Genomic DNA, 13866 nt, shown 5'->3' with positions numbered 1-13866 from the left:
GGTGGAGAAGACTCCAAACTGCTTGTACCACATCAACATAAATATTTCCAGTAGATGTGAATACTAAGCAAACAGTGATTAACAGAAGCATTAACAAAAAATTCAAACATTTGAAGCAAATCTGAAATGTGCTGAGGTCAATAACATGAACAACCACAAAGTGACTGTAATAAGACAAATTAAATGAATGGACCAATGCGGAAGAAATGAGTGAAGATCCATCAATATGAAACAATATCAGGGCAAATTATTTAAATTTGTTGACCTAACAGTGTCGCAAATATGTACTTATTATTGAAAATTTGCATCAAACCCAGGACTCAAACTCGGATTTCCTGTTTGCTGCTTCAAAGTAATCAGGGTAATTAAGAAAAGCTTAACGAGTGATTTGAGAAAAATTGAATATTTCACGAACAGCTCCTATCATAAAATATCAAATCACAGCACAGACTGAAACTTCTCCACTTTCTCTTGATCAATATACTCTTAATTATAATAGAATACCAACTGATGTTTAAATATATATCTTGCTTTCAGAATAAAACTTGAAAATGAAAATAAAAATGAAAAATTTTGAAATAAAGAGAAAAAGAAAAAAAGGTGAAATGTTTGGTGAAATGATTTGTCTAAAACTAAGAAATAAAACAGATTAGGGACACATTTCATTTGCCTTTGAATGATGCTTAAAAATCATGTTCAGTAAATGAGGAGCTGACAGAGAATTTGAAATTCAGCGTTTAATTTAGGGCTTATAATTTTAAAGGGATCTGTAGGGTAACTGTGTGGTGGAATTTCACTCAATGGTATCCTTATGTCACTAACATATGAGCATATCAGCTGCAGTACATAATGTCAAGCACCACTGAACATTCTTTTTGTTGTGACTGTCTGCAACTCAGTAAGTCATCTTTATGGTGAGTAGCAATTTATCATTTTCCTATTATTGTTGACATTTCAACATGAAGTTTCCATTGTTCCTCTAATCTATTTTACATCTCACTTTTAGACAAATCATTTCACAAAATTTTTGTTTGTTTTGTTCCTTTCTCTCTCCAAAATATTTTTATTCAGTGGACTGTGGTGCATTACTTTTAAATTTTTTCCTTACTTGCAATAAATGTGCTTAATTCTTCTGTTGTGATAATGTACAGCATAATATTTGGTTGTCATAACCGTGACGGCTTACAAAAAATGTGACAAGTCTACACACACACACACACACACACACACACGCACACGCACACGCACGCACGCACACACACACACACACACACACACACACACACACACACACACACACACACACGAGTATTCAGTGACATACTTATTTTTGATAAGGGCAAAATGATAGCTTTCCCTGCACCCCAAACCATGTATTAGTCTACCAGCTCTCTTTTGTAGCAACACTATTCTTCTCAAGTGCATAGCAACACTATTCTTTTCAAGTGCACATCAGCAGCTTACCACCACAACTCTATCCCATATTTTATAAATGGGGAAACTGCCATGCAGTACAGTGTTTTTAGCATTTTATTACATACAATTTTGGACAGTTTGATAAGCAAGTAAAATGCACTGCTTATTTTCCTGCAATAAAGTTAAAATGGGTTTTTTCTATTATAGACTGCCATCTAAATGCACATGAAGGAATTTACAGTCTTCATTGTCTGTATACAAAATTCTACAAATATTTCCTCCAGCAACTGTGATTTTGTAATGTTTTCTTTTAGGCCTCAGTTAGTAAAATATTTAGTAACTTAGGTGTCATCAGTGTAATCAATTGTACGTGATATAGCAGGTTATACAATATCATTTACACACGCAAGAAAAAGAAATGGTCCCAATATTGAGCCCTGTGGTATGTCCTGCATTATTGTTTAGGTCATGAACTGAATATTGATATTACCATCCTACTTTGATAATTTATATTTGTGCATTTTTATGTTTTTTTTGGGTAGTACATAGGAGTTCCAGATATTGTGTGGGATATCGCATGTCTTCAGTTCTGCAAGAGAAGTGCATCATTGACCAGGTAGAAAGCCTTTGCAAGATGTAAATATATGCTTACAGTATGCTTTCCTTCATCTAGATAGCTACAGGCTTTGTGAAAAAAAACTCTATGACAGCTGTTGTGGTGCTGCAATATTTTTTAAAACATGTGCAAGTTTCTGTGAGATGAAAAAGGCACCAAGCTGTGCCAACATTACTATTCAAAAATCTTATACAATCTAGGAATCAGTGATACTGACCTGTAGTTTATGCTTCCTCCTCTGATTGTTTTCTTTATTTATTGGTCAGACAATGCTCCTTTTCAGTGCACTGGGAAACATACCTTCTTTGATGCTACAATTGTTGAGATATTTGATTTTACAAAGTTTGTGCATTTTTTAATTTCTATATTGGAAGGACCATCCCAACCACTTGGGTTTTCGTTTTTTAGCTGTAAATTATTTTCCTTATTGCTTGCTCCTTTACTTCCTCAAATTCATAGCCCTTATCTGTTCTGTAGCAGTGTACTGGGTTGTTGAGCAGATCTGTTTATACAGAGGTCATGGTGAACTCAATTCTTTTTTCCCACTGACTGGTGACTGATTTTGATTTAATTGGATAATAAGAACCAAATGCCTTAAAAGAAATGAATAGAATTCATTCCATTTATTATCTGACCCTTCTAACTGGTAGACACCGTCCCAATTCTCTCTAGCTAGTATATTTTTGAATGTGATTATGTTTGTAGGGTTAGGCTTCATTCCTGATGATGATTTATTTATTTATTTATTTAAATTCCTGGCTGACCCACATTTAAGTAATCAATTTGCTGGCAATAATCATCAAAGAAGTAGAATTCCGTGTTACTGAACATAATACTATCTTCATCATATTTGGTAATTATTGCACTGCCTATCCTACTGGAGGTTAAATCTGCTATTCTGATGTCTGAAGTTACCACATTTACAAGACTGCATGAATTCAACAGATCTGATAATTTTAAATTACTAATATTACAAGAATTTTCATTGGTATTTAAATCACCCAGTGTTTTGAGGTTCTTGGATCCAACTTTGCCAATCACCTTATTGAATCTGTTGAAGAAATGATACAACTCTCCATTTAGTGACAACAGACCCCTACCAATTTGTGTTTCGTAATGTATCACAGTGCCAGTAAATTAAAGTGAGCCTATTCTGCAAATACTGTTCAAGAAATAACTTTTTTTTAATATGTTAACATAAAGAACCACCCCATCCCCTTTCTGGTGCTGGCTACAGTAACTACTTATTAGGGAAAAGACATACATTATTTCATCCTGCTTTTAGCCATGTTCAGTTACTGACACCGCATGTGGATTATATTTGTCCATGAATGCCTACCGCAAATGCATAATATTTCTTGAACAATGGAAAATCCAGGCTCGAATGTAACAATATTATGAAAAGGATATTTGCTACTCACTATATAGCAGCGATGCTGAGTCGCAGATAGGCACAACAAAAAGACTATCACACTATAAGCTTTTGGCCAACAAGGCCTTCGTCAAAAATAGACAAAACACAAACAGACACACACACACACACACACACACACACACACACACACACACATATGAGAGTGCAAACACAGCTGATACACACATGACCACAGTCTCTGGCTTCAGCTGCCAGTAACTGCTATTTTTGACAAAGGATTTATTGGCCAAAAGCTTACCGTGTGATAGTGTTTTTGTTGTGCTTACCTGCAACTCAGCATCTCCACTATATGATTAGGATTTTCGTGATATTGTAGTATTTCTTAGGTATTTTAAATGCCTCAAACAGAACGGCCATTCCCACTCATTATCACATAGCGTATTATAGCAGGAAGACTTATTTGCATGGAACACAGTGAAAGTTTGAATCTTGTACACATCTGCATTAAAATATTTGTTTGGTGCAAGAGTATCTTCTTTCAGTACACATACTGATTGTTCTGCTTTAGGCACAGGGAGCTCTTTTCGTACACACAAGAGAGATGTTTCTCTTGGTTTGGACTGTTTTTTTCTTTTTCAACAAAAAAGGAGAGTGTTACGAAGATAAAAATGTCTTATCATTAAGTAGCCATTATAACAGAAGAATTTCATAGCTGGCAAATAATTCCCTGGTTCATAACCACTGGGCAACTAGTATTAAACACCAAATGCAGGGTTGAATGATGGCACCTGTAATTTAGGGTCTTTAAGGAAAGAGGTTAATATAGATGGCTGTACTATTACAGCTGGCATGCAGCGAAGAGTTTGCATTGAACACAGTTTATAATTGAGAGTGTCACCAATCACATCAATTAGAATGCTCCTCACACTAGCCCAAATACAGTGTCACAGGTTGAGCATTGCTACAAGTTTTGGGTGAAACACTCTGTGGGACATGGTGTTGTTAAGCCCAGGCAGACATACATATGAGGGGGTGATGTCTGCATTTTAATTCTCTTAATGAAAGGCTACTTGCACAGCTAAACATCAGCTGCATCCAGTCCGATCAAGGCAGTATCCAAACTAACCCAGTGATTTCCAATGCTTTCACAGGGTCTTCTTTAAATTAAGTTCTTCTGAAAGACAAAGTTGCAGAATAAATGTAGTTACAATTACATTGTTGTTACAAACAAATCAAAATAACAAAATTTCAAAACATCTGAGTATTTGTGCAAAAATTCAATTACTATCGTCCATCAAAATTTCAAATACTATCTTCCATCAAAACTTAAGTCTTACAAGTAAAGGGATGAACTTCTAATATTAGCACAGTAAAATTAAAAGCCTACTGGAATATCAGCAAATGTGTTATTATTATCAACATATCAATTGTAACCCTTGAAACATACGTCTAAATGTAAATGGATACAAACTAATATCGTGTGACAGTAAAACTAGTAAAAAAAGGGGTGGGGGGGGGGGGGAGGAGGTGTGTACAAAGAGGAAATACATATGCTAAAAACTCAGATGGTTTACAGTCACCAGTGAGAAAAATTGTAAGTTTGGTCAAGTTTAGAACTGAAGAGTAATAACTAACTGACTGTCTCACAGAAAATTCACAATTTGTGTCAAAAATGGGGCAATAAGCAGACCACAGCAATGAGAAAATAACAGAGTAGCTGAACGGAGATAATACAGATAAAACCTGGACCGATAACCATGAAACAATCTTTGCTGATGAAGATGAGCAGTATAATAGCAAGAGAAAATGGTATTAAATGTGACTTGGGTATGCCTGTGCATATCACTACCTAAACTGACAAATTTCAGTACATTAATGGCAGTCATTTGTGCCATGAATTTAGAATGTAAACTGAACCAGAAGTATGAAATAACAGAAAGAAAGATAAAAAGAAAGCAAGAAAGAAAGATAAAAAGAAAGCAAGAAAGAAAGATGAATAACACAAGAGAAAGAAGCATTAGAATGTTCAGGAGACAAAGAACACGTCAGATGAGAGTAAACTGTGTACAACATAGGTTACAGGGAGTGAAGCTGGAAAATTACATGTATGACTACATGGGAAGGGTGTGGCTTGTGTGAATGTGTAGGAGTTTTCTACATCTGATAAAAGACTTTTTCCTACAGCTGAATATTTCTAAATTCTTTTTTACTCTCTCCGTCTAGACTCCACACCCCCTTTATGTGGTGAGTGGCAATCTATCCTTTCCATACTGCTACTATTCAATTCATGTAGTTTCCATTGTTTGGTCTTGTGTGACAATGTCACATAAAGTGGTAGAGCAGATGTGTGTTAGGTTCATATTGTGGGGATGGATAAGTTGCTCCATAACAACAGACTGTAAGCACATGCAAGTAATGTTTTGGCTGTAAAAGCAAGAAGAGACTGACAGGTGCCACATTAATTTCTGGCAACTGTACTGATTAATGAATGAAACTGGGAAGGAAAGCATATGGTTATAAAAGTTTAAAATGCTGAACCAAAGAACTAATGCAAAACTGTGTGTTCTGTTACAAGGACCATCACAACAGTGGTAACAATTTTCATATTATTCTTGAAAAGAAGTAGAATGTGTAGCAAAAAGAATTCAGCTTTCTCCATTCTCCCCTTACAATGTGGTAACTTGGATCATGAGCCCTATGCACTGCAAAACCCATGTATCAAACACAGAAACTAAATTGTGAGTAGTAGCCAGCCACAGTAATACACACACCAAAAAATGTTTTGCATCACCCCGGTTACCAGAACTCCTGAAGATGGAGGTTGACTGTGGATATTGTATCACAGACACAGTCCTTTTGACTGTTCAGAGATGTCACTAGACCGTCCCAAAGATGTAAACAATCATGCATGGGCAGTACCTATTAGATGGAGGGGGCCAAACAGCCGATCAGTTCCATTCATTCCACTAGGAAGGAGGTACACGGCTTCTGTTGTCTGTAGTTCAACAATGCCTAGATAGTCAGTACTGTGGTTCGATTGCGTCCGCATTGTTACTTTGTGACAGGAAGGGCTCTCAACAAGGGAAGTGTCCAGGCATCACGGAGTGAACCAAAGCGTTGTTGTTCGGACATGGAGGAGATACAGAGAGACAGGAATTGTTGATGACATGTCTTGCTCAAGCCGCCAAAGGGCTACTACTGCAATGGATGACCACTACCTACAGATTATGGCTCGGAGGAACCCTGACAGCAATGCCACCATGTTGAATAAAGCTTTTTGTGCAGCCACAGCACGTGGTGTTACAATTCAAACTGTGCACAATGAGCTGCATGATGCACAGCTTCACTCCTGATGTCCATGGTGAGGTCCATCTTTCCAACCACACGACACCATGCAGCACAGTACAGATGGGCCCAACAACATGCCGAATGCACCGCTTTTGACTGGCATCACGTTCTCTTTAACGATGAGTGTCACATATGTCTTCAACCAGACAATCGTTGGAGACATGTTTGGAGGCAACTCAGTCAAGCTGAACGGATGCCCTAGACACAGTGTCAAATGAGTGCAGTGAGGTGGAGATTCCCTGCTGTTTTGGGGTGGCATTATGTGGGGCTGATGTATGCCGCTGGTTATCATGGAAGGTGCCGTAATGGCTGTACGATACGTGAATGCCATCCTCCGACCGATAGTGCAACCATATCGGCAGCATATTGGCGAGGCATTCATCTTCATGGATGACAATTCATGCCCCCATCATGCACATCTTGTGAATGACTTCCTTCAGGATAAAACACATCAGTTAACTAGAGGGGCCCGCATGTTCGCCAGACACGAAACCTATCGAACATGCCTGGGATAGATTGAAAAAGGGCTGTTTACGGACGACATGACCCACCAACCACTCAGAGGAATCTATGCCGAATCGCCATTGAGGAGTGGGACAATCTGGACCAACAGTGCCTTAATGAACTTGTGGATAGAACGCCACCACAAATACAGGCACGCATCAATGCAAGAGGATATGCTACTGGTTATTAGAGGTACCAGCAAGAACAGTAGTCTGGACCACCACCTCTGATAGTCTCGCTGTATGGTAGTACAACATGCAATGTGTGGCTTTCGTGAGCAATAAAAAGGGCAGAAATGATGTTTATGTTGATCTCTATTCCAATTTTACGTACAGATTCCAGAACTCTTGGAGCTAGCAAAAAGTTTCAGTCTTGTTTATAAGCCTGTCTGTGATTCAACACCTCTACCATTCACACAGTTGTTATCTTTAGTCCTGAATAGTCACAACTTTCCACACAATAGTAACACAAAAAATGAAGATATGGTGACTTTTATAAATAACAGAAGGAATAAAGGTAACAACACACCACACAGATTATGCAATGAGTGGTTGACAAGCATACAAACAAAACTGAAAATGTTCTTATACATTTGTATAATGTCCTCCTTCAGAGCTAACACAGACGACACACAAGAACATGGCCATGTTGTCCTGCTTGACTACATGGTGTACAATAGCTGCTCAACACCTCAACAATATAGTGTGGTGTTACCTCTACTTCCTCCACTATTTGTATTCCTCTCACAACTCTCTGTTATGATGTGACAATCATGTCAGTTTGAAGCAAGTAAAGTTTTAGCACTTTTTTCAGAAATATCCTCTAAAAAAAATAAAAATAAAAAGGCAAGCTAATTGGTTATTGTGTGCTTCCCTACAACCAACTGAGTATAACAGAATCTACAACAAACAAATGGATGTTGAAAAATCAATGCAAATAACTGTTGTGTAAATGTAATTAAAAATGATCCTGTAATTTTTTGGAAATGTGTGTGTGAGTATATGAGAAGTTGAAATAAAATAGTAATGGGGATGTATGAGATTGCAGGGTTTTCTAATACTTTGGGTGGTGAAATAATATAAAAATACAAGACCCATTTGTTCTTTTTTCCAGATAATGAAGTTTGCTCTGGTGAAGTTTGTATCAGTTTGTGAGAAGCTGATTATTATATGCTTTCTAATGAGTAATCCACATTTGTGAGTCGACTGCCATTGACAGTGTTCACACGTGATACAGCATGCCACGTTTACAATTGGAGGAACATGTTGCTATTTACAGAGGGTCAATACACTGACATTATCAAAGTGTGAAATCTTATGGGACTTAATTGCTAAGGTCATCAGTCCATCATCAAAGTGGCTGAGCTCATGACCTTGTGTAGAAGTTCTGTTTATGTACTGCACAGCCCCCATCAGATGTTCAAGTAAGTTTAATCATGGCTTCTTTGAAATGAGAAAGATTTGTCAAATAACTATATTGAATAAATAGTTCAAATGATAGTTCTAATTGCAAAGAGATAAGAAGAACAGGTAATGTAAAATAAATTAAAAATCTTCGTACCATTGTTTCTTCATTGTCCTTTCAGTGTTGTCCCATTAGGCAATACACAGTCCAGATAAGAAATTTAAAAGCACTTTAAACCCAAAATATTATTAAAACCATACCTAATTAGCAATCTTGATTCATTTCAAATATAATTTACTTAAAATTTCTCGAATATGAAATGATCTTATTGATAGGATGAAAGCACAGCTCACAACATAAGAACTGCATAATAATGCCCATGATGGCTTGGAGATTGGCTATTAAAATGGAGATTAGATTTAATCTTGGTGTGCTGCACTTTCCTGTCCTGTAGGTAAAGCACTGTGCTCCACTGCTGTCTATTAACCATCACCCAATGACTAGTCAATTGTGCAACACAATTTATGCAGTGCAGAAAAGTAGAACTCTGTGTCTTATTGTGAATGGGAAATTTTCAGCAAACATGAACCTAATCTCAATTATACTTAAAGCTGTCTGAACTCTGACTACTCAAATTCAATAGGCCTACCTTTTTGTTACTAAACTATAATACCATGATATGTGAAATATCTTTCGAACATTCACAACCAAGACAGCATACGTGAAACATAAAAAATAAGTAAAGGTAGATATGAGCACCACACTACTTTATTAGGCATGGTAATATTAGAAGTAGTATGCTGTCACTTTCTCCCGACCTCTGAAGTAGTATGCTGTCACTTTCTCCCGACCTCTGAAGTAGTACGCTGTCACTTTCTCCCGACCTCTGAACTGACTTACCTAGCCAGTTATAGGGGGACCTACTACAGTTTAATGTGGATTCCGAGAAACAGTGTGCAATTCAGCCCATTTCACATTAACAAACTTTGGCTGAAATGAAAGAAGTAATAAGTGACAGGAAGATTCTTGGACTGACCAGGTACTGAATCCAAGACTTTTGGTATCTTAATCTGGCACTTTAACACTAAGCTATGAAATTATCAATGTAAATTGTGCATTAGCTTTTTTCTGCATCGAAATGCATCTTCTTTCATTTAAAATACCACATGACGTGTACCTGATTTAATGAAAGATATTTAATAATATTCTTTGTAATTAATTGACTGGCAAAGGAATTGTAACATAGAAATAATAATGTAATGAACAAGATTACCCAATGCTGTTGTTGTTGTTGTAGTCTTCAGTCTGAAGAGTGGTTTGATGCAGCTCTCCATGCTACTCTGTCTTGTGGAATCCTCCTCATATCCAAATAACTACTGAAGCCGACATCCTTCCGAACCTGCTTAATGTATTCAACTCTTGGTCTCCCTCTACGACTTTTACCCCCCTACACTTGCCTCCAATATTAAAATGATGATCCTCTGATGCCTCAGATTGTGTCCCAGGCGGAAAAACATGTTACGTACAGTAATTTAATGACCTCACAGTGTGAAGTATTAAGTTATAATCAATGACATCTGACTTTCAATGGCATTTTACACACACACACACACACACACACACATGTCATACAACATACATACGTAATTATCAAGTTACAGAAGTACTTCTATAATGTAATTTTTGCTGATTTGGGCACATCTAGCAATGAACAACAGCATAACTTGCTGTAATCACAAGGACACCCATCAGATCAACACTAATGCATATGCTGAAGATCAGAACTACATGAAGTTGGAAGTTAAAACATAAAAATATGTATTACAGTGTTAGTAAATTATTGCGACTGGTTAATGATCTCTATTTCATTTTTATGCTCTAAATAAACATAAATAACTGAAAAAACAAAAAAACTAACACAGCAACATGCACAATGTTTGTTGTTACTTCCAAATACAATAAACAACTTCCTTCCTACTAATATTACACCCAGGCAACTTTTAGCAACCACACTGCATGCATTTTTTTCTGTTTTACTCCCAGCAATTCTGAGATAAAACTGCCACTGAACAACTACATTCAAGACTTTTTAGTAGTTCTACATTTATGTGCTATTGGCATTTAATATCAAAACATGCTCACAACTGTTGCCACAAGACTGTGATACAGTAATAATAAAATTAATAAAACAACCAGTCTTCAGTATAAACCCAACACTAAATATGTGTAACTAGTAATTTTATTTAAACTTACGTTTGTGACAGGGATTAGATTCTACAAGAAGTTTAACTACTTTGTACCTGCAAATTAGTTGATTGTAAACCAGATGCAGTAACCAAATTACTACTTGAAGTGTTATTGTGGGAGAGAAAAATCGTACTGGCACTATGTCGGCGAAGAATCAACCTATGATGAGCCTTGTTCCCCGCAGAAACAGGGCTCTGTAACACATGCAACAAGGAAAAGCAGCACGGAAAAAATTAACTAAATACATTGTTTAAAACAAGAAACAAAACAATACAATTAGCACTGATACAGTCAACATATAACAGACTGGACTAGCATGCTTCACTTGAGGGAAATAAAATTGCAAAAGGATCAAGATATTTTAAAGATGTCAGACCTATTTTGGGCAGAAAAGCATATGATCACTAAACTAAAAAATTGTTTTAACTTTCAGTACAATTTACAAGCATGGTCATCCAGAACAACACAAGACCAAAATAAATTAAAATATAAAATACCATGCACTAGCATGCACAAATGAAAAGCATGCAAATTACATGAATGTTCGTATAAACCAAGCAGAATGATTAATGCACTCGATACTGAAATGTTATAATTATCTACGATCACTGCTCCATTAAAATGGGAAACATAATATTTTTACCTTGCATTCTACACAAATGTTATGTATGTTATCATGCAGTGCCAATGTTTTCGTTTTTTAAATTGGCACTAATATCAGAAATACAACTAAGATTGTCAAGACAAGAAAGAGACATGTTCATTTAAAGGTGAACACACAGAGAATAGTTATCGCTTGTTAAAACTATGTTCCAGAGAAATCTGACTTTGACACCTGCCTTTCACAGACAATATTCTTTCAAATTTAAGATCTAATTTGAAAGTACTTACTCTAGGTTTTTTATGAGTATTTGGCCTTTTAACCTTATTGACCCATGTTTCAATAAAACGAAGAAACCCTTCGACAAAATGACCTTGTTCTTCAGTGGACAATGGTGCATAAATATCACACTTTTCTGCTCCATCTAAAATCTTTTTTGTTGCTTGATGATTCAAGGGTAGTAGGTACACACGGAAGCGCCAGTATTTCAATGCCTGCAACATCATTCAATTAAAGCAGTGATTAAGTATAATACTTAAATTTCTGAGTGTTTCATATGATGTAATGCGTAATCTACAGAAATTTTATTATAAATGAGTAATATCTACACTGGCTACATAGCAATGTATATAGAAAGTAATTTGCATAAGCAGGTGCCCTTGATTATTTCAGGGCAATCACTTTTGCTGACGGTTGCAATATGAAGCATACACACTAAATCTGAACACAATCTCTGCAATCCCCCACCTGGCCTTTCCATGAACATTATGACTGTCTGGCAATAGAAATGTACTTCTTGGGCAAAGGCAATAAAAAGACTGCTCTTTTTTATTGTGTATTGCAATAGCTCATTATAACTGTGCTGCACTGAGATTAAAAGATGTGGTGTTGGTGTGGAAGCAGTCCAGTTTCAAGTCATCATATGGCACACATTTTAAATCTACTTGAAAACTTAATTATTGGATTCATAAAAACTGAGGCTCAAGAATGATCCTCAGGCAGTGGCAGATACAGAAAAACCTCAAAGAGGGGGGCATTAAAGATACATTTACTTTTACCATAATAAAAAATAATCAAGTCACATGCAAAGTTTAACTAAGTTTTATTTACACTGATTATGCACCTATACAAGACAATGCCATCCTATGACATAAAAAAGTTACAATTGTGGTTCTCTTCCTTAATGATGAATTCTGTGTGCCTATTCTTCTTGGCCAATTGGTTACTTACATCATCAATAAGACAATCAATGTCAGTGTGAATGTTCAACAGAACTAAGCCATTAAGTTGATCCTCATCCATTGTCGACCTTGAAGGTTCTCTGTACAAGAAAACAGTAGAATATTCGTGACTTTTCTCGAACAAATGCCACACGGAATAATGTATCGAGATCACTAGAATGGCTGACTTTTCTCGTAGGTATGTGTTAGCTATCTATGTGCCAGAGAGAAATGTATAAAATACGATGACGTGGACACACATGCTATATAGGAAAGTACAACTACTCAATAACTCAATTAAGTCGAGTCGGCTGATGAAAGAAACGAATGAATAGCATGTGGGCTGAATGGCGGGTGGCAATGCAGATGGTCCCATAAGAGGACGAGGGGGAGGGGGGGCGAGTGCCCTGCGCACCTCCCATCTGTCATATGAGCCACTGGGGAATTTCGTAAAATAGTGTGTGGTAAATGTGAACCACATATGACTATAAACCCAATTTATTTTCCTGAAGTAATCATTGCGGCTCACCTTCTGCACTAACAGAAAAACTGATAACCCACAACACATTTTTCATGATAGAGTGAAATACATGGAGTAACAGCAAACTAAAACTCTGAATCAGACCAGGAGTAACACTCAAATTTTAGCCTCACATGAAAAATGCTCTAACGTTACATCCAGGAACATAATACAGAGTGATTCAATGTTTTAATTTGTCACCATTTTCCACCTGTTTTTGGAAACTCTACAATTGGTTCCCTACAAGCCTTAACTAAATAGAATACTCAAGAGAAAGGAGTGTTTTGCAGTAGCTATATTATGGGTAGACATGTTTAGTTGTTACGTCCACATAGAATGATACACAGTAGCTGCAAAACAGTTAGCATATGACATAATTATTTATGTCTCAGCCTTGTATCTAATACGGCTGCTGAATGTCTTGATGCACAGCAACACCTGTCCTCACACAACCCTTAGCCACCAAGGCACCATGAATGTGCAGGTCTTAACCATGAGTCACACAGAGCAGAAGGACATGTGAGATGAAGCATTAGGTGTAGAAGTTGCAGTGCTTTCTGATATAGATTCACTCATCAATTTTTTAAAGGTATTTTTATATTTACCACTACAAAG

At 36.7% G+C, this 13866-nt stretch overlaps 1 protein-coding gene across 4 annotated transcripts in view; it reads right to left on the bottom strand.

The window, feature by feature from the left end:
• Positions 1–13866, bottom strand: part of LOC124798396 (GATOR complex protein Iml1) — a 547410-nt gene that overhangs the window by 240310 nt on the left and 293234 nt on the right. For 3 of the 4 annotated variants that reach the window (XM_047262170.1, XM_047262989.1, XM_047262900.1), the window contains 2 exons: positions 11802–12005; positions 10964–11104 (listed from right to left, as the gene is read on the bottom strand). In XM_047262170.1, coding sequence (XP_047118126.1) covers positions 10964–11104; positions 11802–12005 — 345 coding nt within the window. The remainder of the gene's footprint in view (positions 1–10963; positions 11105–11801; positions 12006–13866) is intronic. The other variant, XM_047263070.1, reaches the window with a different exon arrangement.

This window comes from Schistocerca piceifrons, chromosome 1 (genome assembly GCF_021461385.2).
Source record: "Schistocerca piceifrons isolate TAMUIC-IGC-003096 chromosome 1, iqSchPice1.1, whole genome shotgun sequence".
Taxonomy (NCBI): Eukaryota; Metazoa; Arthropoda; class Insecta; order Orthoptera; family Acrididae; genus Schistocerca; species Schistocerca piceifrons.
The sequence above is the reverse complement of the archived record's forward strand: the minus strand, read 5'-3'. Positions and strand labels throughout refer to the sequence as shown.